General features: G+C 43.6%; 1 protein-coding gene across 1 annotated transcript in view; it reads right to left on the bottom strand.

Annotated features, from left to right (window-relative positions):
• Nucleotides 1–24,125, bottom strand: part of LOC137430692 (neural cell adhesion molecule 1-like) — a 226,783-nt gene that overhangs the window by 60,921 nt on the left and 141,737 nt on the right. Inside the window, exons 7-8 of the mRNA XM_068121468.2 lie at nt 17,911–18,083; nt 3,447–3,595 (exon numbers count right to left, since the gene is read on the bottom strand). Coding sequence (XP_067977569.2) covers nt 3,447–3,595; nt 17,911–18,083 — 322 coding nt within the window. The remainder of the gene's footprint in view (nt 1–3,446; nt 3,596–17,910; nt 18,084–24,125) is intronic.

The raw sequence follows: 24,125 nt of genomic DNA, 5'->3' as shown, positions 1-24,125 counted from the left end.
TTTATATATTTTCAATGTCGGTTTTGACTTTTAAAGGTCACAAAGGACGGCCATTTCAAAGTAGTCCGTCCTTTGTCATTGAATACCGCTCGCTCGTGAACCATCGTCGTCTCCCGACTTGTCTTTTTTATGATCAAAAATGTCAAAGGTCAAGGTTGCATTAAATTGTCAATCTTCATCCAATTGACTTGAAATTTGAGCATGGTTTGCATATTGGGTATTGAAGGATATTGCTTTTGAAGTCAAAAGGTGAAGATCACCTAAAATCGTCAATTTTCTTTTGTATTCTTCCCAGCTGTTTTCATCATGTTTACGGAAGAAGTCGGAATACAAAGCGGACAGGACAGGTTTTGCATTTTCAGGTGCTTTTTAGTTTATTATTGTCATTATTTCTTTTCTTGTGTGTCATTAATAACCTCTTCATTTGTAAGTAGTGTGTCATTTGAAATTCATTTGTTTGCCCATGGTGCAATTAGGCTCTAAATTAAGCCTGTGTTCTAGCTCTTCCAAGCCTTGACATTGTATACAAATTGTTTTCATAACCATTTAGAAGGTTAAGAGCACTACATTTATCTGCTCAAACCCGTTGGCTGTCCGAGCTCACATTTATAAAAGCTTTGTCCTCCGGGGAATTGCACACTGCTACCCCAGGAGGTGTGCCAAAATATTTTTTCGCTCGTGTTTCGAATCGTTTTGGTGCCAAATCTCCTGACATAACCTGCTCATGCATTACATTGGGAGTGGGTACTCAGAGTGGTGGCGGTCTGAGTGGTCCTGGAATCCCGACCAGGATCAAAACGTGCTATCACAAGGCTCCTTCACACACTCCATATCTGTACTTGTTGTGAGCACACCACACAGGTAGGTGTATGTGTGCAGAGGTGTGCACACAAATGGTGTGGTGTCACTCCGAGACTGGATGTAGTTCTGTCCGAATATAAGAATGTCCTAATTCCAAATTATACCTGAATCTCTAATTTGAATCTATAAACATCCAAACGTTGGAGGTATAATCACAAGATGATCTCATTGAAAAGGAGGCATGATTTTCGTGAATTCTACGTACAATAATTATCTATGTTGATTGTGGCATTGACAAATTCCTTCTCCATCCCCTCCAATAACTTCCTTTATGTTATCTATCATTTTAGGCACCAGCGGTTTGACAGTGAAACACGTGAGGACCCAAACAAGGACATTTGGAAATTTATGATGTGATGAGCAATCAAAGTGTCCGTTTGCCAAAGCTTCCCTATATTAAATAACCTTGATTTCCATTGCTACCATATTTGCAGCCAGGTATAGTATCAGTAAAACTCCAATAATGTAATCCATATATCATTAATACATCATGACTACAAATCTTTTGTCTCACAAAAAAATCAGTCTGGAATAACCTGAAGGAATCGAGTATTCTCTGGATGATGAATCCACAATGGATGTGTGAATGTGCCAGTGAATGTGATGGGAAATATGTCTCGCTGATGTTTGATGAAGATCTTACGATCCAAAAAGGGTTCTTTCGCCAAAACCATTCGAGCTTGTAGTGAAACATGGAATCACCTCAAAAAGGCAATCTTAGTTTATATACTTTGTTATTGCTCTGTGAACAGTTGGATTTTTACCTCCGGGACCGAAGGTTATGTTGTGTTTGTTTTCACCTCTGTCTATCTGTTTGTGAACAAGATATCTCAAAAAGTTGTGGACGGATTTGGACAAAATTTGGTGGAGACGTTGAGTGTGGGACATGGACAAAATGCTTAGATTTTGGTGAAGATCCAGATCCAGATACTATAATTTTTTAAGTGATTCTTCACCATTGAGATATAGGGCCAAAAACGATATGTAGCACGATATTTCAAAAAGATTTGGACGAAAGTTGGTGGACAGGTTGGGTGTTCGACATGGAAGAATTTATTCAATTTTGGTGAAGATCCGAATATGTATCTGGATACGAGAAACTTTCTAAAATCCCTAAGTGATTCTTCAGCACTGAGTGATTGGGCAAAAATTGGGATACATAGCAACCTATTGCAAGACGTTGTGGACGGATGCATGACAAAACTTGGTGAACGAGTTGGTTTGGCGACAAGAACAAGCGATTGGGTTTTGGTTCGGGTCCGAATCCAGATCCGGCCTATCAGTGGGATACAAAACGTAACCTGTTCACCAGGTGGAGGTATGCTCTCCACTGAGTGGTGTTCTAATTCCAGTTGCAAAACCCATTCGTGACCTGTCAGAGGGAGAGAGAGCAGCAACTCCCCATAGTGCTTATACCTGTACCGATAACCGTCGACCGACTCGTCTTGCATTACACCCAAAGTATGCAATCTGTGCCGAACGAATCTTTAAATAAACCGATGTTTACACCATGTACTGCACCGCGTCTCGTAGTAACAATGAGCAAGAGTTGTCCAATCAGTTTTTCCCTTCCGTCTCCGATGGAGAGCGACGTTATCGATTTTTCACATTTGATTCATCCCTCTCCATCGAGCAATAACATTGCAATTCCGCACGCGATGACATTTTAATCACGAAATAGTCGTTATCGGTTGTGGATTGTTCATAGTTTGCTCGCAATTCATTACGCAACACCGTACAAGTGTGTAAAGTGAAACACAAAACTATAACTATGATAAATATCCATCGTGTCATTGTGCATTATGAAGTCATTACCCTGTGGAGCCAGGTGGTGCACACCTGGGCTGGTCTCGGAGAGATGAAAAACACAATCAGGGAACTTAAAGGTGAGTGAGGGCACCGACCTTTGACCTCGTTGCTCAACAAGAAGGACTAGCAATGAAATGTAAAGGTACATCTGCATTTTGCAGCCTTCGGTAATGGTTTTGGTCATTTTGGAATTAAGGAGAGTATAAAACAATCTGTAATGCGTTAAACGATATAATAACTGATTAGAATTAATCACGCTATGAAAATTCGGCATCACATTCGTATTACTTTGACAATTACTCTTCACACAGGGCTCTCTCCTTCAATGACCCTTCATAAGTCGACGTCTTGAGGGTTCAAAGTTTTATTATTTTGAGTTAATTGGTTAAAGTGGACAAACTACGGTCTGAAATTACTGGATTCGTTTCTGCAGAAATACCTGCCGGCTGGTGGGCCGGGTCCAGGAGGCCCAGGAGGGCGAGGAGGGAGGCAGTGTCTGCAAAATGAGCTCGACGCATCTCGCTCGGTGAGCCAACATTACAGAATTACGTGTTTTTTTTCTTCTTCTTTTTGTATAGAAGATCTCGGCTCGTGTGAGAGCTAGCATTGACAAAAACAACAAACGGACACAAACTTCCGAGGTCGCGTATTCACATGGCGACGAAAATCAAACCCCAGGCTGCGTCCGTCCAGAATGAGGTCGCATTCTAATGGGATATTTCAGAATCCCAAACCTGAATTAGGATTTAAAACCTGTGAAAAATGCACCGGCTTACCTGCTCGCCATGGCGGAAGATCATGCCATCCGATAAACGCCGCCAGCTGATTTTGGGCATGGGTTCACCCTCGGCCTCACACGTCAGTTGTACACTATCATCTCCTTCTGCTGCCGAAGGGTTTTCCACAAAGGTCACCTCAGGAGGCACTGCACGAGGATTTGGTGGGAAGATGGAAAGAAAAGAGTATAAATGGGATGTTTTCTCTGTCGTGCTCCGAGGCTCGTGGAGATGCTCGTATATTACGTGAAGACAACGGATGTTAAAGTGAAGGGGAAATGAAGGTGTGACATGGTGATCCACAAGAATCCTTTCAAATAAGAAATCGGCCATAGCAACAAACTAAAAGTTTACTCCGGCACCTGACACCACTTCTTCATCATCGATAAGTGAATGCAATCAGAACAGCCGGCTTAACGTCTCCTTAAAAGCTCAATATGTGCTTCATGAGGAAATATCAACAGCGGTGCTACACCTGAACACCCGTATAAACTGCAAGAACTGAATCCAAGGCTAGACAAACCCAGTCCAACCGAGCAACCAGTGAATAATAAACTCACCCCGAATCGAGATGACATCAGGTTTGTGTTCGGGTTGCATTGTTGAAGAAACACACAGGAATGTGGGAAAACTGGGTAAAGGAAAGGTGCAAGCGAGTCAGACCAATCAGCGACCAGTCAGGGCCATCTACAATGTCATCAGGAGGAAAGATCGGTCTACCCGAGGAGGTAGTGCTGCCCTCCACTATGGTGGTTGGTAGAGATTGCTCGCCACGGTCATTCAGTCTCCTCAAAGACTACATCCCACCACCACCTGCCACGAGTGCAACACAGGCCACCGGACAGAGCTCGGGTAATGTTTGTTCAAGTTTTAATGATGAAAAGCAGTGGGGATGGGGAAAACTAGATGAAAGGGAACAATGAAGCATGGTCCACTGAGCCCACAGCAATCCACCATAAACACCGAGATGGATCGGGTTGGGCAAAGCCTGAAGCTTTGTCTTAACGGACATAAAATACGGACCTCACGACCCATGCCTAGTGCATAGTACTGTTGCCTCCACTTCCTGTCTACCACGCCGCTCGCTGGCACGTACTGTATCTGTGCTGTACTTAGGCTGGCCCCCACACACCCATGCTCACTCACACCGGTCCATTGACTCGAGCTATACTCTGGCTAGTTAGCACACCATAGTGGAGGGCACCAGCTCCCACAGGCCAGCACACCATAGTGGAGGGCACCAGCTACCACAGGCCAGCACACCATAGTGGAGGGCACCAGCTCCCACAGGCCAGCACACCATAGTGGAGGGCACCAGCTCCCACAGGCCAGCACACCATAGTGGAGGGCACCAGCTCCCACAGGCCAGCACACCATAGTGGAGGGCACCAGCTCCCACAGGCCAGCACACCATAGTGGAGGGCACCAGCTCCCACAGGCCAGCACACCATAGTGGAGGGCACCAGCTACCACAGGCCAGCACACCATAGTGGAGGGCACCAGCTCCCACAGGCCAGCACACCATAGTGGAGGGCACCAGCTCCCACAGGCCAGCACACCATAGTGGAGGGCACCAGCTCCCACAGGCCAGCACACCATAGTGGAGGGCACCAGCTCCCACAGGCCAGCACACCATAGTGGAGGGCACCAGCTCCCACAGGCCAGCACACCATAGTGGAGGGCACCAGCTCCCACAGGCCAGGGGATAGTCCTTCTGGGACATGTGCTCCTGGTCTTTCCCAAGAGACTTGTTAATGCTTTTTTCTCACAGGCTTGTTAATAGTCTTTCCCAATATAATAGGATTATTTTGACTAAATGTGATTCTGTATTGTGATTTTCTGGTCTATTCTGGGATACAAAACGTAAACTGTTCACCTGGCGGAGGTGTGCTCTCTACCGAGTGCCGTTCTGTCAACCTCCTTCTGGTGCATCTCCCAAAATCCAGAATCACTGCTCACCTCCATTCATTTGTTCCTCTTTTTTTTCCCTCGCCCGTGGAACCAATTCCCACTTTCTCTTCAATTTCATTCTTCCCTCGAGGCCTTCAAGAAAGCTGTTCACCACCATCTCAGATCATCCATTCTCCATGTAAACCATGATATGTACTACTGCTGTAACACACACACACACACACACACACACACACACACACACACACACACACACACACACTACTCCCTCCCCAGATGGAGAGTGTGGGATTTGTCAGGATTGAAAGACACATTTCACGAGTTGGACTCGTGGACCAGCTCGTGATTCGATCAAGGCCTGTAGAGTGGGAAGAAGAGAGGCTGACGCCTGCCTCTCTGAACGTTGAGAGATGTTAAAACGGTGTTTTGCCTTTGATATTGGAAAGAAATGGCAGTAAGTATATGGAAAAGGAAAGTAGGAATCATTTGTAAAGCAAGATTGCATAATAACCTCATGTGATGTTTACTTGGGGAATTCTGCGATTGAACCAGGGCCTGGTCCAGCATCTTTGTTTACCTTCCATTGAACTATACTAGCTGACCAAATGGTTACATTTTCTCACCAAAAACATGGCGAATACTAGAACGGCACTCGGTAGAGCGCACACCTCCACCAGGCTGAACAGTCTAAGCTTTGTTTCCCACTGATAGGCCGGATATGCTGACCCAAAATCGAATTGGCTTGTTCTTGTCATCTAACCAACTCGTCCACCAAGTTTAGTCTTAACTCGCCCACAACCTCTTTAAATATCACGTTATATATCGGTTTTAGCCCGAACTCTCAATGGTGAAGAATCACTTAAAAATTAAAGAATTCTCTTATCCGAATCCATGTTCATATCTTCACCAAAATCGAATCAATTCATCCTTAATACACACCCAATCGAGCCAGCAAGTTTCATCTAAATCCATCCATTACTTTTTGAGATATCGTGCTATGTATCGGTTTTAGCCCGATCTCTCAACGGTGAAGAATCACTTAAAAATTAAATAATTCTCTTATCCGAATCCATATTCAGATCTTCACCAAAATCGAAAGATTCCATCCTTAACACACACCCAATCGAGCCAGCAAGTTTCATCTAAATCCATCCATTACTTTTTGAGATATCGTGCTATGTATCGGTTTTAGCCCGATCTCTCAACGGTGAAGAATCACTTAAAAATTAAATAATTCTCTTATCCGAATCCATATTCAGATCTTCACCAAAATCGAAAGATTCCATCCTTAACACACACCCAATCGAGCCAGCAAGTTTCATCTAAATCCATCCATAACTTTTTGAGATATCGTGCTATGTATCGGTTTTAGCCCGATCTCTCAATGGTGAAGAATCACCTAAAAATTAAATAATTCTCTTATCCGAATCCATATTCAGATCTTCACCAAAATCGAAAGATTCCATCCTTAATACACACCCAATCGAGCCAGCAAGTTTCATCTAAATCCATCCATAACTTTTTGAGATATCGTGCTATGTATCGGTTTTAGCCCGATCTCTCAATGGTGAAGAATCACTTAAAAATTAAATAATTCTCTTATCCGAATCCATATTCAGATCTTCACCAAAATCGAATCATTCCATCCTTAACACACACCCAATCGAGCCAGCAAGTTTCATCTAAATCCATCCATTACTTTTTGAGATATCGTGCTATGTATCGGTTTTAGCCCCATCACTCAATGGTGAAGAATCACCTAAAAATTAAATAATTCTCTTATCCGAATCCATATTCAGATCTTCCCCAAAATCGAACCAATTAGTCCTTGTCACACACACAACCAGTCCGCCAAATTTAGTCCGAATCCGTCCCCAACTTTTTGAGATATCTTGGTCACAGAACACAGGTCACACACAGACACACACACACAGACACAGACACAGACAGACACAGACACACACACACAGAACACAGAACAGAACACAGGGGAACACAGGTCACAGGTCACAGTCAGGCAGACAGACAAATAGACAGAGAAACAGAGACGGGTGAAAACATAAACCTCCATCCACCTTGGGTGACGAAGGTAACAATATGCTGCCAACAGAATACAATATGTATTTGTAAAACCAGAACTCCCCAGTATGGTTTTATCAGTTCCCAACCAATCCCAAGATGTGGAGTTTTAGGGTGAGCTTGATTCAAATTGAAGCCATCCAGACGGACTCAAAATGGATGCGAGTGCCACGTGAGAACGTACATCGTTGTGCTATCTCGTCTGTAAAAATATCTGCACATACCTTCACTTTGCCTTAACTCTGCTAATTGCCGCAGAGAGGCTCTGAATATAAATAAAGCATGCGAATGATTAAGTGATCTTTTTACTGGGCTCCACCGATCGAGCCGTCTAGGCAAGGCCCAATAAAGCGAGCCAGACAAGCAGGCAAGGCCACACTCGGGGCAAGTGAAGTAACCACATAATTGAAAGTGTTTGCAACAACACTGCATGCTCCAAGTTTTATAAAAACAAGACCAAAAGTCTAACAGCGGCGTCGCCGGGCTTGTAAAATATTATAAACCACAAACACATATGTTTAGCTTTTCAAACAGTCGCTAAAGCTGCTTATAACATTAAATAAAGAAATTTGGAGGAATCACGACATCCGTGAGGTAAGTTTTACTTACAGAACTGAGAGAAGATCTACTGTAATCTATGTGCCCCACAAGGGTTGGAGGTGTGCTCATATACCAAGCAGCTAGCTAGCGCTTGCCAAGCCAGCTGTTCCTTAAGGGTTTTGAATGGAGTGCTTGATGGAGTGCTTGCTCGAATGCTAAAACCACTTGACGATCTCTCCACAAGAAACTTGGTAAATGAACACACATCCAATGTTCTTGAGACCTGACCATAGATCGACTGTAATCTATATACCCCAAAGAGGAATGACCCTTCCTGCCACTCCCGTAGTGAGCGGTGTACTTGTAAATTAAAATGTTGGTCAGTGGACTCAGCCGTCGTAATGACATCATAGACGTAATGACGTAACAGGCACAAAACTGATATATTTTAACTTCCAGTACGTTTGTAGTCACTACGAAGGGATTAGTGTTATGATTAGATTTACTATAATATTAACGTTAAGTTATCATTATTTCGAAAATGATATTACCATTAAAAAACCGAGGCCAATTCCCTACTTCCACAATTATTAATATTAGTGCCGAATAACGCTCATCATTGATCATGAACCATACACCGCTTCAATCCATTAACTTTCCACTCACGACATTGGGATTAAAGTGTTATGGTTATATTTACTATACTATTATTATTATTATTATTATTATTATTATTATTATGAAAACGACACTACTGAAATGATACACTACTGTATTAAGAAACCTGGGCTTAATTTGTCCGAAGCGGTCCGAAGACGGGTCATAACGCCTAAGGCCTATAGGTACCGTACCATATTGTTGGAAGAGCTGTAACGTCTATGCTTTTGATATTTGATGATCATATTAACAATCTGTTTGTTTGTGTTTCACACTGAATGAAAATCGTAAAGGTAGAGCATGTGATATATGACAGGTTTGACGATATGTTCGGCATATAAATCAAAATGGCGGAGTGTGCAGAGTCAGCCGCATACGCCGTAATGACATCAGACGTAATCATATCACCCTGTCATGTGACCATATCCTCAGCTCTGATTGGTATACGTTTGAGGGGACATACATACGGACGGACAAACACTGTTCTAGACGGCTTCGCTCATAAAAATGGATTCGCTACATTTGACAACACTTGCTTCACTCCTAAAGGTGAATGGAGGTTTCACAAATCAAATGTAGCAATAATGTTACATGCAAAGGCCGTATTGTGATCCACAGGAGCAAATGTCAATCTTTTAGCATATCACTACACCCATAGTTATCGCCCTTCGGTTTTACCTGCACTGCACCAATATAAAGGTGACATTCAATGAACATTTTCAAGCAAGAATGGAAACGTATCATTTTCACTTTTACACATGACAGTGTATGCAAATTAAACAACAATTAGAAACCCCTACACTATGGGTTAGAAGGAAAACAAAGATGGTGGATCTGGCCGTGGTTGGTTGCCAGGTACAATTCTGCAGAGGTGAGTGGGGGGAAATTGAGAGCTCTCACGTGACATAAAAATCTTCAACATTATCAAGGAAGATGTAGAACACCTATGACTTTTAAAATTAGAGAGTCCATAGAACATGATAGCCCATGCAAGTAGTATATACAGTACTTCAATTTTAATATAATAATGATGAAATAATGAAAGGTTTAGTGCTGTTGAAGCAGTCCAGAAGCAGTCCTAATTTCCACCAGACACACCACCCCATTGAACCTTTATATAAATTGAAGTAGTGTATAGAGGGGCGCAGTATTGAAGGCGTGGGGAGGATATTTCAAACAGCTGTTGAACCAGGAAGGAAGCAACGGTGAGCTGGAGCTACCGAGTTATGTGGAGGGGAAAGTGGAGTTGGTGGAGATCACGGAAGATGAAGTGCGGACGGCATTGTGGGGGGGTAAAAAAAGGAAGGGCACCAGGCATTGATGAGGTGTGCACAGAGATCATTATTGCAGCGGTAGAAGTCGGAGTCAGTTGGATGAAGAGGTTGTTGAATGTGTGTATGAGAGAGGGTTCAAATCCAGAGGAGTGGAGGACAGGGTTTATGCTGATATGGAAGGGGCAGAGGGGTGTTCAAGATCAGGGGAAGTACAGGGGCATTACACTCCTTAGTCATGTCATGAAGGTGCTGGAGAGGGTTTTGAACGAGAGGATAAGGACGAGTGTGGAGAAGGAGATCAGAGAATAGCATGAGGGATTTAGAGAGGATAGGGGAACAACACATGGGATGTTCGTGGTGAGACAGCTGGCAGAGAAGAGGTTGGAGGTGCAAGATGAAATGGCATTGAGATTTTGGATCTGCAGAGGGCCTACAACAATGTACTGAGAGAGATGGTGATTGCAACACGCATATGGATGGGAGTGCAGGAAGCAGAAGTTAGGTTGGTGGAAGGGATATACAAGGGAACGAAGGGATGAGTTTTGGTTGGTCCTGGAATGTCGGAGGAGTTCAGTGTGAACATCGGTTTGAGGAACGGAAGCACTCTCAGCCCACTCCTGTTTATCATGGTGATGGAGCTGGTAAACATGAAATGAATGCTGGGGAGGACATTGTATGTGGACAAACTGGCTGTTGTGGTGGACAGTGGGCGGGAGATGCAGGAAGTACTGGGGGAGTGGAAGGAGGCATTTGAGAAACATGGGCTGGAGATGAGTATGGAGAAGACGAAGGTGATGTGGGTGGGGCAGCAGGGCATATAAATGAATTTCAGGTTAGAGGGGAGGGAGATCAGACAAGGAAATAGGTTTGAGTATATAGGGGGGTTGGGGCTAACCCCTGCTCTAGCAGGGAAAATGGCCTTAAAATGCCTGTTGTGTTGTTGTATATAGGGGGGTTGGGTGGGGTAGGAGTGGGGGGAAGCAGTGACCAGGGATGTTAAGTCAGAGGTAGAGGGTGCGGAAGAGGTTTTCAGGTGGGTGCGAATGTGTGGAGGAGGGTGGACGGTGTAATGGCAGACAAAGATTTCAAGGGGATTGAAATTTTAATTTCAAGGGAAAGGTTCTGATGCCATGTGTAATGCCGGCCTATCTTTATGGTCTTGAGATGGTGGCACTAACAGAGACAATAACAGAGGCTGCAGGTTTACGAGAACAACTGGGTTAGGAGGACTGTGGGAGTGAAGGTGGATAGAAGGGGAATGGATGAACTGAGGGAGTTGATTGGTGTTCAGATGAGGTTGACGGGGAGATTGGTGGAATTCCGGCTGAGATGGGCTGGACACGTGGTGCGGATGGGGGAAGAGAGAATGGCAAAGACAGCGGATGGTGGAGGAAACGAGGTAGGAGGAAAAAGGGTAGACCGCAGTTAAGATGGGAGCATTGTGTAGGCTAAAGAGGGATATCAGTAAGGTGGGTGTGGTTGGGAAAGTGGAGACAGTTGGCTGAGGACAGAGGGGAGTGGAGGAGGATCGTTGGCAAGGCAGGGCAGGAGCTTGGTGCCATCGGACCTCACCCCTTACAAAGTGAAGAGGAGGAAGAGAAGACTGCTCGGCAAAAGGGGAGGTTCTTGGAAGTATTAATATGAGTGATTTGTGCACTACAGTGTTCAAGTATACAATTACATTTAAATAAAATAAAGATTGTAAAGGTCGTACAAATAAATTAACTTCACGTTTCACCACCATTTCCCGCAGTGTCTATTACGTCACCTTATCGAACACATCACATTCGTTATCTGCGCCTGTTGTTTGCGTCCTTTATGACATCCATAAAGCCATTAAGTTTCCTGTTTGGAATGATTTTCAATTTTGCTCGTCTGCTAGGCAGGTAGAGAGAGAACAAAAATGTAAAAATATTATCTCACTCCTCTCTGAGCATGCGCCATTGGGACGAATTCAAAGCCAAAGTACTGTTCAACAAAAGACTCGTCTTCCTATTCGTGTCCCGGTTCGTGTTCAAAATACAACATTCAATTTAAATAAGTTGTTCCTCGATCCTAACATGACGATCATAAACTGATCAGAAGGACAGACGGACGAGCATGAACAAATTGCTTAACCCTGCTTGTCGCCTCTTGTGTGTGGGGTAATTAAACATTTTGTATACGTAATCAACATTTGGGGACAATGAAATAGGTAACGATATTCTGGATTTGACCCCCGGTTCATGTTGCAAGGGTGTGGATGAATTCCATGAAAATCGTCACCCACGTGTGATTCCGTCACATTACCTGGTCTGCCTCACTGAGAGTAGTACTCGTCTGTAGCCATGTGACAGTTCTGGTTCAATACATATAATTGAATTCTCTCTGCTCTTCTTAGCATTCAAGATAATTACCTTATATGTTTAAAATTAGAGTGCACATGGTGATTCCGTCACGTCATGTGTGGGGACCCGGGGTCAAGAGGACTTCGGTCTCAGGTGTCAAAATGGGGGAAAAAGTAACTAAAAATTTGAACGTTCTGGGTGCATGGGGTAACAAGAGGGTTAAAATCAACGGGTAACAAGTGTAAAAGTTTTACATGTGGAAAAGCAAAACAATAGTGCGGCATATCATCCAGAAATCCATTAATAAAAATCCGAGGCTTTAACGTAAACTCTGGTTCTTCTCCATTCCAATTTGACACCAGATCATTGAGGCACTTCGAGCCATTTGTTCTCTTCCTGGCGCGTATTAGCCACAACACACTTCCTAGTTGCTTAGTTCAGCCCCCAAGATAATGGAATCGGTGTTTTCTTAATGTCCTCAGACGTGCACGCAAACACCTCACCGACACACAAGTGCTCAAGCACAGGCCTCCATTTGATCCAACAAGTGGCCCTGCCTCTCTGTGCGGTGGCCCGGTGCACGAGGCTGCTTGGCTTGTGCGAAGGTCAAACGAAAGAAACCAAGAGTGAAATGACTAGCAGATCCCCAGTGCCAAACAGGGTACGTGTTTTGTCAAATAACAAACCGGCCGACAAAAGAGGGCAAACTTACAAAAAAATAAACTTCCTCATCCCCATTAAAATTAACATCCCCCCATGGAGATCCGCGTCCTTTGCTCTCTTTTCGCAGTTCCGCAACTCACTGTCTGCTTTGTGCTTGCACTGGCGCAACGACTCAAAATGTCAGGGTTTTTTTTTTTTTTTTACTTCTCCAAACCCTAAACATTTATTATCTTCAGCAGACAGCCTTCCTTTTATTCCCGACAAATTTCATATTTCTTGTAACAACCCCACGAAGAGACAGAATCGAAGAGACACGATGCATCGTCATCCATCGCACGAAACAGCACGTGTTTGTATTCCAAAACAGAAGAGCATATGAAGGTTGTGAGATTACAACGAAAGAGAGATTCCAAAGGTCACGTTGCAATCGTGTCACCTGTCTGTGCGTTCATAAAGTCAAAACGGTGATAAAAGCAAGCAATTCCGATCCGTTCCTGATTTGCAGTCATTACTCAGGCAAGCCACGTAACGCTCCACCGTCTCTTCGACCCTCGCTTCCTCGCTTCGCATTCCTTCCTTCCAGTGTGTACAAAGTAGCAACGATATCCATGAAAGGACATCAACCATCATCACAGAACTATTCTCTGTGTGTCGAGAAAGTTTATGGAATCGATTTGTGCAATTGGAACCACATAATGATAATCTCTTCTCCAATTTTAATGATCACTTATCTTCAGTGTGGGTTTCACGTTGTAGATGCATTTGTGAAGGCAACTACATACCAATGATGGCTTTGGGAGGGAGCGCCACTGGGTGGTGCTGGGAAAGACATTTGTTGCAGGAGAGGCATTTGTTGCAGGAGAGGCATTTGTTGCAGGAGAGGCATTTGTTGCAGGAGAGGCATTCGTTGCAGGAAAGGCATTTGTTGCAGGAGAGACATTTGTTGCATGAGAGACATTTGTTGCAGGAGAGGCATTTGTTGCAGGAGAGGCATTTGTTGCAGGAGAGACATTTGTTGCATGAGAGACATTTGTTGCAGGAGAGGCATTTGTTGCAGGAGAGGCATTGGTTGTAGGAGAGGCATTTGTTGCAGGAGAGATATTTGTTGCAGGAGAGGCATTTGTTGCAGGAACAGCATCTGTGCAGTAAAGGCATTTATTGCAGGAGGGATATTTGTTGCAGGAAAGGCATTTGTTGCAGGAGAGGCATTTGTTGCAGGAGAGGCATTCGTTGCAGGAGAGGCATTCGTTGCAGGAAAGGCATTTGTTGCAGGAGAGACATTTGTTGCATGAGAGACATTTGTTGCAGGAGAGGCATTTGTTGCAGGAGAGGCATTTGTTGCAGGAGAGACATTTGTTGCATGAGAGACATTTGTTGCAGGAGAGGCATTTGTTGCAGGAGAGGCATTGGTTGTAGGAGAGACATTTGTTGCAGGAGAGATATTTGTTGCAGGAGAGGCATTTGTTGCAGGAACAGCATCTGTGCAGTAAAGGCATTTATTGCAGGAGGGATATTTGTTGCAGGAAAGGCATTTGTTGCAGGAGAGGCATTTGTTGCAGGAGAGGCATTTGTTGCTGGAGAGATATTTGTTGCAGGAGAGAAATTTGTTTCAGGAGAGGCATTCGTTGCAGGAGATGCATTTGTTGCAGGAGATATATTTGTTGCAGGAGAGGCATTTGTTTCAGGAGAGGCATTTGTTGCAGAAGAGACATTTGTTGCAGAAAAGGCATTTGTTGCAGGAGATATATTTGTTGCAGGAGAGGCATTTGTTGCAGGAGAGTCATTTGCTGCAGGAGAGGCATTTGTTGCAGGAGAGGTATTTGTTGCAGGAGAGGCATTTGTTGCAGGAGAGGCATTTGTTGCAGGAGAGGCATTTGTTGCAGGAGAGGCATTTGTTGCAAGAGAGACATTTGTTGCAGGAGAGGCATTTGTTGCAGGAGAGACATTTGTTGCAGGAGAAACATTTGTTGCAGGAGAAACATTTGTTGCAGGAGAGACATTTGTTGCATGAGAGACATTTGTCGCAGGAGAGGCATTTGTCGCAGGAGAGACATTTGTTGCAGGAGAGGAATTTGTTGCAGGAGAGGCATTTGTTGCAGGAGAGGAATTTGTTGCAGGAGAGGCATTTGTTGCAGGAGAGGCATTTATTGCAGGAGAGGCATTTGTTGCAGGAGAGGCATTTGTTGCAGGAGAGGAATTTGTTGCAGGAGAGGAATTTGTTGCAAGAGATGCATTTGTTGCAAGAGATGCATTTGTTGCAGGAGAGACATTTGTTGCAGGAGATGCATTTGTTGCAGGAAATGCATTTGTTGCAGGAGAGGCATTTGTTGCAGGAGAGACATTTGTTGCAGGAGAGACATTTTTTGCAGGAGAGACATTTGTTGCAGGAAAGGCATTTTTTGCAGGAGAGACATTTGTTGCAGGAAAGGCATTTTTTGCAGGAGAGGCATTTGTTGCAGAAGAGACATTTGTTGCTGGAAAGGCATTTGTTGCAGGAGAGACATTTGTTGTCGGAAAGACATTTGTTGCAGGAGAGACATTTGTTGTCGGAAAGGCATTTTTTGCAGGAGAGGCATTTGTTGCAGAAGAGGCATTTGTTGCAGGAAAGGCATTTGTTGCAGGAAAGGCATTTGTTGTCGGAGAGGCATTTGTTGCAGGAGAGACATTTGTTGTCGGAAAGACATTTGTTGCAGGAGAGACATTTGTTGTCGGAAAGACATTTTTTGCAGGAGAGACATTTGTTGCAGGAAAGGCATTTTTTGCAGGAGAGGCATTTGTTGCAGAAGAGGCATTTGTTGCAGGAAAGGCATTTGTTGCAGGAAAGGCATTTGTTGTCGGAGAGGCATTTGTTGCAGGAGAGACATTTGTTGTCGGAAAGACATTTGTTGCAGGAGAGACATTTTTTGCAGGAGAGACATTTGTTGCAGGAAAGGCATTTTTTGCAGGAGAGGCATTTGTTGCAGAAGAGGCATTTTTTGCAGGAGAGGCATTTGTTTGCAGAAGAGGCATTTGTTGCAGGAAAGGCATTTGTTTCAGGAAAGGCATTTGTTGTCGGAGAGGCATTTGTTGCAGGAGAGACATTTGTTGTCGGAAAGACATTTGTTGCAGGAGAGACATTTGTTGCAGGAGAGACATTTTTTGCAGGAGAGGCATTTGTTGCAGGAGAGGCATTTTTTGCAGGAGGGGCATTTGTTGCAGAAGAGACATTTGTTGCAGGAAAGGCATTTGTTGCAGGAAAGGCATTTGTTGTCGGAGAGGCATTTGTTGCAGGAGAGACATTTGTTGTCGGAAAGACATTTGTTGCATGAGAGACATTTGTTGCAGGAGAGGCATTTGTTGCATGAGAGACATTTGTTGCAGGAGAGGCATTTGTTGCAGGAGAGACATTTGTTGCATGAGAGACATTCGTTGCAGGAGACATTTGTTGCAGGAAAGGCATTTTTTGCAGGAGAGACATTTGTTGCAGGAAAGGCATTTTTTGCAGGAGAGGCATTTGTTGCAGGAGAGGCATTTGTTGCAGGAAAGGCATTTGTTGCAGGAGAGGCATTTGTTGCAGGAGAGGCATTTGTTGCAGGAGAGACATTTGTTGTAGTGTTATCATTCCGTTTCGTTCCGAAGATGCTGTTCTGCCAGGCTATCCAGCTTTTTATGTCCGTTGGTGGCACACTTCACCCAAAGTGTCAGAAAAGCGATTTTCTTTAAAGATTAAGAGTGATAGTTATTGTCTATTCCATGCTCTGCCGTTGGCGCTTATAAGACAACGTTGATGTTATTGAAATGGCTGGCGTGCATTTTTGTGGAGCATGGGCCTTCCTAAACGATATGGACAACCTAATGAAGGTTCGCATTCCCTGTATTTGTTAAACTGTAACAAACTAAAGAAGCGGAACATTAAAATGCACAGACGCGCACACCTCTCGTGGACCTTGGGGGAATAGGCGAGGCTAATAAAGAGGCAAGAGGCGAGAGTTCTTTTAAGACACACAGAGCAGACAAAAGCAAGACAAATTGATGTGCACTTTGACTGTAAATCAATCCAACATGTCAAGAACCTTGAACATATATACCACCTGAACGCTAACCGCCCCCCCTCTTTCAAAATTTCAGCAGAAGTGTGTAACAGCAAAATAAGAGCAGCATTCCCACACGCCACGTCGTCCATGTTGTTCGGGATACAAAGGTTATCAAAACACCGACCGAATTTCTTGTTCAAGTCTGGTCTTTTTTGGTATGCGGCACAGGGCTGCGAGGTAGCATGATTAGTCGAGGGCACGGCAATGCCCTCTGCACACAATGGTGAATCACCGTGCCAGTGAAACACCGGGATGACAGTTTATAGCTGGGTCGGGATTCGAACCCAGCTATATCAGGTTGGAGCCGAGTGTGTGCACCTCCAGTGTAGGCCATTCTGCCATCCCTTCAAGTCTGGTAACAAGGTGGCTGAAGTATGGCGATTCACATGATTTCATATTAATTGATTGTGCTGAAACACGATGGCCACAGAAATGACTCCATTATAACATGTTTAACAGCAAAATAATGAGCTTGTTCAGATATGACTGTCGTTTTATAAACCAACGGAAAAAATATTACCGATTTGAAATTGGCATAAAAACATGAATGCACCATAGCATGACCACAGAACATTCAGTCTGCGTGTCTGCCGAGTAGCATACGGTCTTTATCTGGACGGATTTGTAAGTCTGTGAGGTGTGAGGTGTGAGGTGTCTGGTGTCCCATTTGGACAAGATCACTCATGGTCGGTCAACTGGTTGTTGTTACGATATGCACATGAACATGGCAGCACAAGTCTATTTCATGAAGTCAAATGGCCAAGGAACCACCACACAAGGCCCTCTACAACTCCAGTTAGTAACCACCATCGTCTCCATTGCAATCTCCACTTGCATTCTCCGTAACTTCATCCCAACTCCCATGGGAACAAAAACAACGATTTCACAACAACCAATATGTGAAAGCTTGTGCCAAAACGGTGACGTCGCATAAACCCACCAAATACGTGCAACGTCACTTCCGCCTCCGCATCCCCGGCCTTGTTGCTCGCGCTGCACACGTACAAGCCAGAATCATCTTTGGTGATGTTATGGACCACGAGCACGGTGTGTCTCCGCTCAAATGAAAACTTGGCTGACCGCTCCAACTGGGACTCTTCGTCGATGGCCGCTCTGCGCACATAAAGGAAATGAACGAATTTTGTTTTGTAATTACATAAACGGGGTATTTTAAAACACTTTAACCAGAGATGCGGGTACAGTGATGAGTGGCTCGTTTGTGAGGGCACTGGATTGGCCTCCTAGAGGGTGAGGGTTCGAATCCAGCCGATGGCGAGCAGCATTGACTTGAGCAGCCTATTTACTCCGATGCCAAACATGTCCTTCAACATGTTCCGTTCATTGCTATTTGAGGCCATTGGAATGCACTAGTTTTCAATTCCATCACTTAATCTGATGTCTGCTTTACCTTTGCTTCTTCCAGAGCTTTCTCCAGCTCAATGGAGGAAATAAACACAATGTTATTCAGTTTTTATTTTATCGTCACCAGAATGTCGAGGAATTTTGTTTTCTCTCTGATCCACTGGTTTCTCTTCTTGTCCCTTTAGGTTATGCCAAGGCAGCTTCTTTCCACAGCTCTGTGCTTCGTCATCAATGTTTGCTCAATCTCCTTTTTTGAATACCATGTTTCACTTCCACATGCCATTGCTGGTAAAAACACACGCCGGTTATAAACCTTCCTTTTGAAACACGAGGGCAGTTTGCAGTTTATGACATATTTTAAGTTTTCCAATGAAGGGCCAAGACGAGGTCTGAAAAATAACGCGTTTTCTGCCATCGCTCCATTCTCCAAGATGTTCTTGCATCATAATAGTGTTCCTGCACTGAAGTTGTGCACTTCGTATTTGATTAGTGTCCTCGGCCTTACACGAGCCTCGATCTTGTATACAAAAAAAAGAAGAAAAAAAAGGCCTACGCTTTTTGGATTGTGACCTAATTGACAAAAAACACCTTTTTGATCATAACGAATAATTTTCTTCCGATTTTCATGATGTTGAGTTTTATGGATAGACTGAACATGGGGAATTTTTTTCTTAATTTATACTCTAACCCTAAATTCTGAAAGTCAAGGTCATATGGAGATCCAAACAAAATATGCCATCTATGGATTGTGGGCCCAGGGTAAGTCTCGGGCGATCACCATGGGAAGCCAGGGGAGGCTTACCCTTGGCTATCGTTTTGTGATCGTAGATATCTCGTTGATGATGCAATCAAAATGAAATTATCCACCATGTCAATACATTTTTTGAAGTACAGAAGCAACTATCATAATAATAAATAAATAAATAAATTGATGCAAAAGGATGGAAGGATAGTATAACAAAAAGTATGGTAACAAGGTAGGGATGGTCACAATAAATTTTGTGAAACCATCCCGACATCTTTCTTTGAATAATGTCTGTGCCTGGAAATGACACAATATACATCCCTCTCCATTTGGATTCACAATCACGGAAAACACTTGCTGAATCCAGTGTGCGTATGTTGCTGGTTGTTATCTCCATATTCGGCTTTCAGTCTCGACCCGGTTACTTGTGCTTTTGATACGGTCTGGCATATCCTGCCTTACTCTCCAAACTTTGCCTATGGCATCTAAGGCCAACTTCACGCATGGCTTACTGACTTCCTCTACTCTCATAGACAACATGTGCCTCCCAACAGAGTGCTTTAATCTCCTCTCTCTGTCAAGACTGGAGTACCCCAAGGCAGTGTTCTGGGCCCAGTCATATTCCTGATCTTCATCAAGGATCTCTCTGACTCTCTGGAACATCCACTTTATCTATTGGCTGATTATTCCACCCTCTGCCGTGACATCCCTCATCCTTCAGACAGACAGGCTGCAGCCTCTTCCCTCCCTTCACACCTTGAAAAAAAAATCACAAGCTGGTCAAAATCTTGGAATATGTCCTCCAATCCTGACAAATCTCACACTATCAATCACTCTCTTTCTCCGAAAAGACCGTCTGGTAAATCCTCCAATCTACTTTCTTAACACTCCTCTTGAGAAAGTTCAGTCATTCAAACTCCTGGGTCTCACTATCAGCCATGATCTCTCCTGGGCAAACCACATGTCAAATTTGCCTTCAAAAGCCAGCCGCCAACTGGCCATTCTCTGTCGTGCAAAGTTCTTCCTTGGCACACCTGAACTCCTTATATCTACATACAAGGCTTTCAACCACAGCTTGATGTAGTACTGCTCTCCCCTCTGGGTTGGCTCTACTGCCTCATATCTTGCTCAGCCTGATGCCGTAGAAACCAAGACCTTGAAGATTACTGGAATCTCCCTCACTGAAGATGAGTTTATCAAGGGGAGGCGCAAAGCGGCCCTCCCTTTATATAAGGGATCGTTTCTCTGTATGCAGCTTTAACATAACCACCTTTAGAGGCCATTTTCCCCCGCAAAGCAGGGGTTGGCCTTTTTCTGGAACCGTGGTTGTTGTTGTTTTTTGGTCCCTTTTGTATGCAGCTTTAACATGGGGACTGAAAATTAGTTTCTCAGCTTCTATTGTACGAAATCGGCTGCAAACTTCAGAAGTAAATGCTTTGTACATTGAGGTAATACGTTCCAAATTTCAGAAGTAAATGCTTTGTACGTTGAGGTAATAAGTTCCAAATTTCAGAAGTAAATGCTTTGTACGTTGAGGTAATAAGTTCCAAATTTCAGAAGTAAATGCTTTGTACGTTGAGGTAATAAGTTCCAAATTTCAGCAACGTCCGTTTATGCATTCTTGAGTTTTATTTAGAAATCCCTCGAAATCATGTTGGTGTCTGCCCGTCCGTCCGTCCGTCCATCCATCCAAAATATGTTGGCGCTCATATCTCAAGGACTATACATTGAAACTAGCTGAAACTTGGAATTTCAGATAGTTTCATTTGCCAGATGTATGCCCTGCATCTGGCAAATAAAATACATTTACTTATTCATGCAGCTGTATGAATCAAATTGGCACACCTTTATTTGAACTTTTCTAGAGCATTACTTGGTTCCTCCTCAGAACACAAGGGTAGTCCAGCATGCACACGATATTTTTTTGAATGTCCCTTATTTTGTATTGTTTGGCATTTTCTATAAGCTATGCAATGTCCCTTCTTTTCTATAGTTCGCCACATGGCATCTACCCTTATATAAAGGGGCCTTTTCTATGCCCCTGGCATTTTACCCAAGAATGATGGATCTATCTTCACCATCGCAGAGGTCTGTGGTCTCTCTGTCTTCTACCGCCTCCTTTCTGGTCTTGCACCCTCTGCTCTTTCCGTGCTATATCCCCGATCCCATGTTTCTGCCATGCTCACATGGTCCACTATCAACCCCTTTCATGTGAAAATACCTAAATCCAAGATCACTGCTCAGCTCAACTCGTTTTTTTCTCTTTTTCCCGCCTGTGGAATCAACTTCCACATTCCTCTTCAATCTCATTCTTTCACCCAGATTTTTAAGACAGCTGTTCACCATAATCTCAGATCGTCGCCAATCCAAAACAAATGATCTTTTCTACCGTCGTTAACCCCACCCAAATCCCTCCTCCTTCCAATTTTCCAGTTTTCCCTCCTTTGAGTTTCCTCCTTCTTCCACATTGTCCATCCCACCTTGTTTTGCTTCCTGTTTTTGTCTGTTACGTCCTGATCCGTTCAGTGTACTGGCTCTTCCACGAGCCTGAACTATATGTATATAAACATAGGGTCAATACCCCTGGCACTCACCTGGTAGAATAAACAGTATACTACACTGACTAATGGTATTTTAAACCAATTTTAATGGTTTCTCGAAGACAGGGCAGCATGTAGAATCATACTAACATATTCATAAGAGTTTAAACAAACAAACAAAAAAATACCTATTTTGGGGGGCAACTCTACTTCCCCCTTGCCCCCTCCGATCCTGTATACCTCCTCAGACCCGAATTTTTCTAATGCCTTGAACAAACATTGGTACATCACGGGTGATGAAGGTTGTGCTGAAGTTTCATTGGAATTGTGAATGTAGTTTCAGAGAAATGAGCAAATACCTATTTTGGGGGGCAACCCCCCAGTAGACCCCTAACGGGCCGATTTTATTTTTAATGCTGTGAACAAACTTTGGTACATCACGGGTGATGAAGATTGTGGTTAAGTTTCATCGAAATAGTGTGTGTAGTTTCAGAGGAAAAAGCAAATTCCTATTTTGGGGGGTTAAACCGAGATGCACTTTGACCCCCGGTAGACCCCTTTAGACCCCGATTTTTTTTAATGCCATGAACAAACTTTAGTCACAACACAACAAATATAATTTGTGTCAAATTTGGTCGCAATCCCATCAGCGGTTCCGGAGAAGATGTTTCAAGGATTTTCCGACATCGACTGAATTTGACATCGACTGAATGTGAGGCCATCTGTCGGAAAGTTGAAGCTCAACCGAAGGTGGACCTTGCAACATGACAATGACCCTAAACATACCAGTAAATCCACCAAGGAATGGCTGAAAAGAAAGAAATGGAGGGTTCTGGAATGGCCAAGTCAAAGCCCGGATCTAAATCCCAACGAGATGTTGTGGGGGGATTTGAAACGAGCTGTGCATGCAAGAAACCCCTCAAACATCGCACAGCTGAAAGAATTCTGCATGGAGGAGTGGGCAAAAATTTCTCCCAGTCGATGTCAGAGACTGGTAGACAGTTATAAGAAACGCCGACTTGAGGTTGTTTCTGCCAAAGGGGGCAATACCACCTATAAGAGCCAAGGGTGTACTTACTTTTTCCACATGTGAAATTTGCATTTATGTTTATTTAAATTATACAATGGACTACAAAATGTAAATGTTTCATGATATTTGTTATATTATATCACCTTTATCTATCAATATTGTTGAAATGAAGATCAAATAGCTGTATGTTGAAATATGTTGAAAAAGTCAAAACTTTACATGGGGTGTACTTACTTTTTCACGTGACTGTACATGCTGTTCCATGTATGTTCGCATACCATCCTTTTGCATTTCAAACTAAAATGGCACTCCTCGACAAAGCGACATCGACCGATATACCTCCGCCTACATTATTACATCACTAGTAAAATCCCATCAAAATGACGGCTTGGAACAGTTTATTCGATGGTGCAGCCTTGTGAGCATGCCAAAGTCTGAAGCCTCGGCCTAGAGTCAGGTGTGCTTATATCTTCTTTATTTATTAGATATCATACGGATGTAAATGAACACTTGTACTCTGTGTGTGTTGCACATCACGTGCAGCGAATTACACCTCCCTGCGAATTTATTGTTTTTTTTAATGCTTCTGTATCCATATACAATTCCAATAGAAGAGACCTAATTATCCTTTTATTGAAAATGTGTCTCAAGTTTGTTTTATCCTCAAAAATGGACTGTAGTAAACAGGTTAAAAGATTGGCATTTCAAACCTATCCTTATGAAGTGGGACAGACATCTGTCCAAACACACAAACTGACATGTTTTAGATGGTAGATTATACATACAGTACCTGTACCAAGTTTGATTTAAATCCCTTGAGCTGTTCTCAAGTATCACGTTTTTACCGGAGATGACCTCTGACCTTTGACCTTTGACATCTTGATGCCAAAATCTAATCAGTTCATCTTTGCATCATAATCTATATTATAAAAGGAGCCATGTCTGTTTGTTTCTCGTGCTACAACTTGAGAACGGATCAACGGATTTCAATGAAACCAATGACGGTGGATTCAGGGAACTCCCAGGAAGGCTTGTGACAAAAAATAGAGGGAGATTTGTACATGGGCACACGTGGCGAAACTGCATTCTCTCTCTTACCTCCCCCCCTCCATCTCACCTCCTCCCCTCCCTCTCACCTCCTCCCCTCCCTCTCTCACTCTCCCGCCTTCCCCCCACTCCCCCCCCCTCCTCTTTATCCCTCCTCCTCCCTTAACATTCCCATCAGCGAGGCGAAGGGTGATATTTACTAGTGTATACTTCCCATGACTGGTTCACCATGACTGGTTCACCAGTTAAAGTGGTTACAGAATATTTACCTCACGGGACCTCTGACCTCTTGGCCCCATAATCTAATCAGGTTATCTTTGCATCACGATATTCTGATATTCAGATATCAGAATGATATATCTGATAATCAGATACATCATGATATTCACCTTGCACCAAGTTTGACTTGGATCCCTTTTTATTTATTTTTT

Source organism: Myxine glutinosa, chromosome 7, assembly GCF_964187855.1.
Source record: "Myxine glutinosa chromosome 7, kmMyxGlut1.1, whole genome shotgun sequence".
NCBI classification, from domain to species: Eukaryota; Metazoa; Chordata; class Myxini; order Myxiniformes; family Myxinidae; genus Myxine; species Myxine glutinosa.
This window is presented reverse-complemented; position numbering and strand designations above follow the sequence as displayed.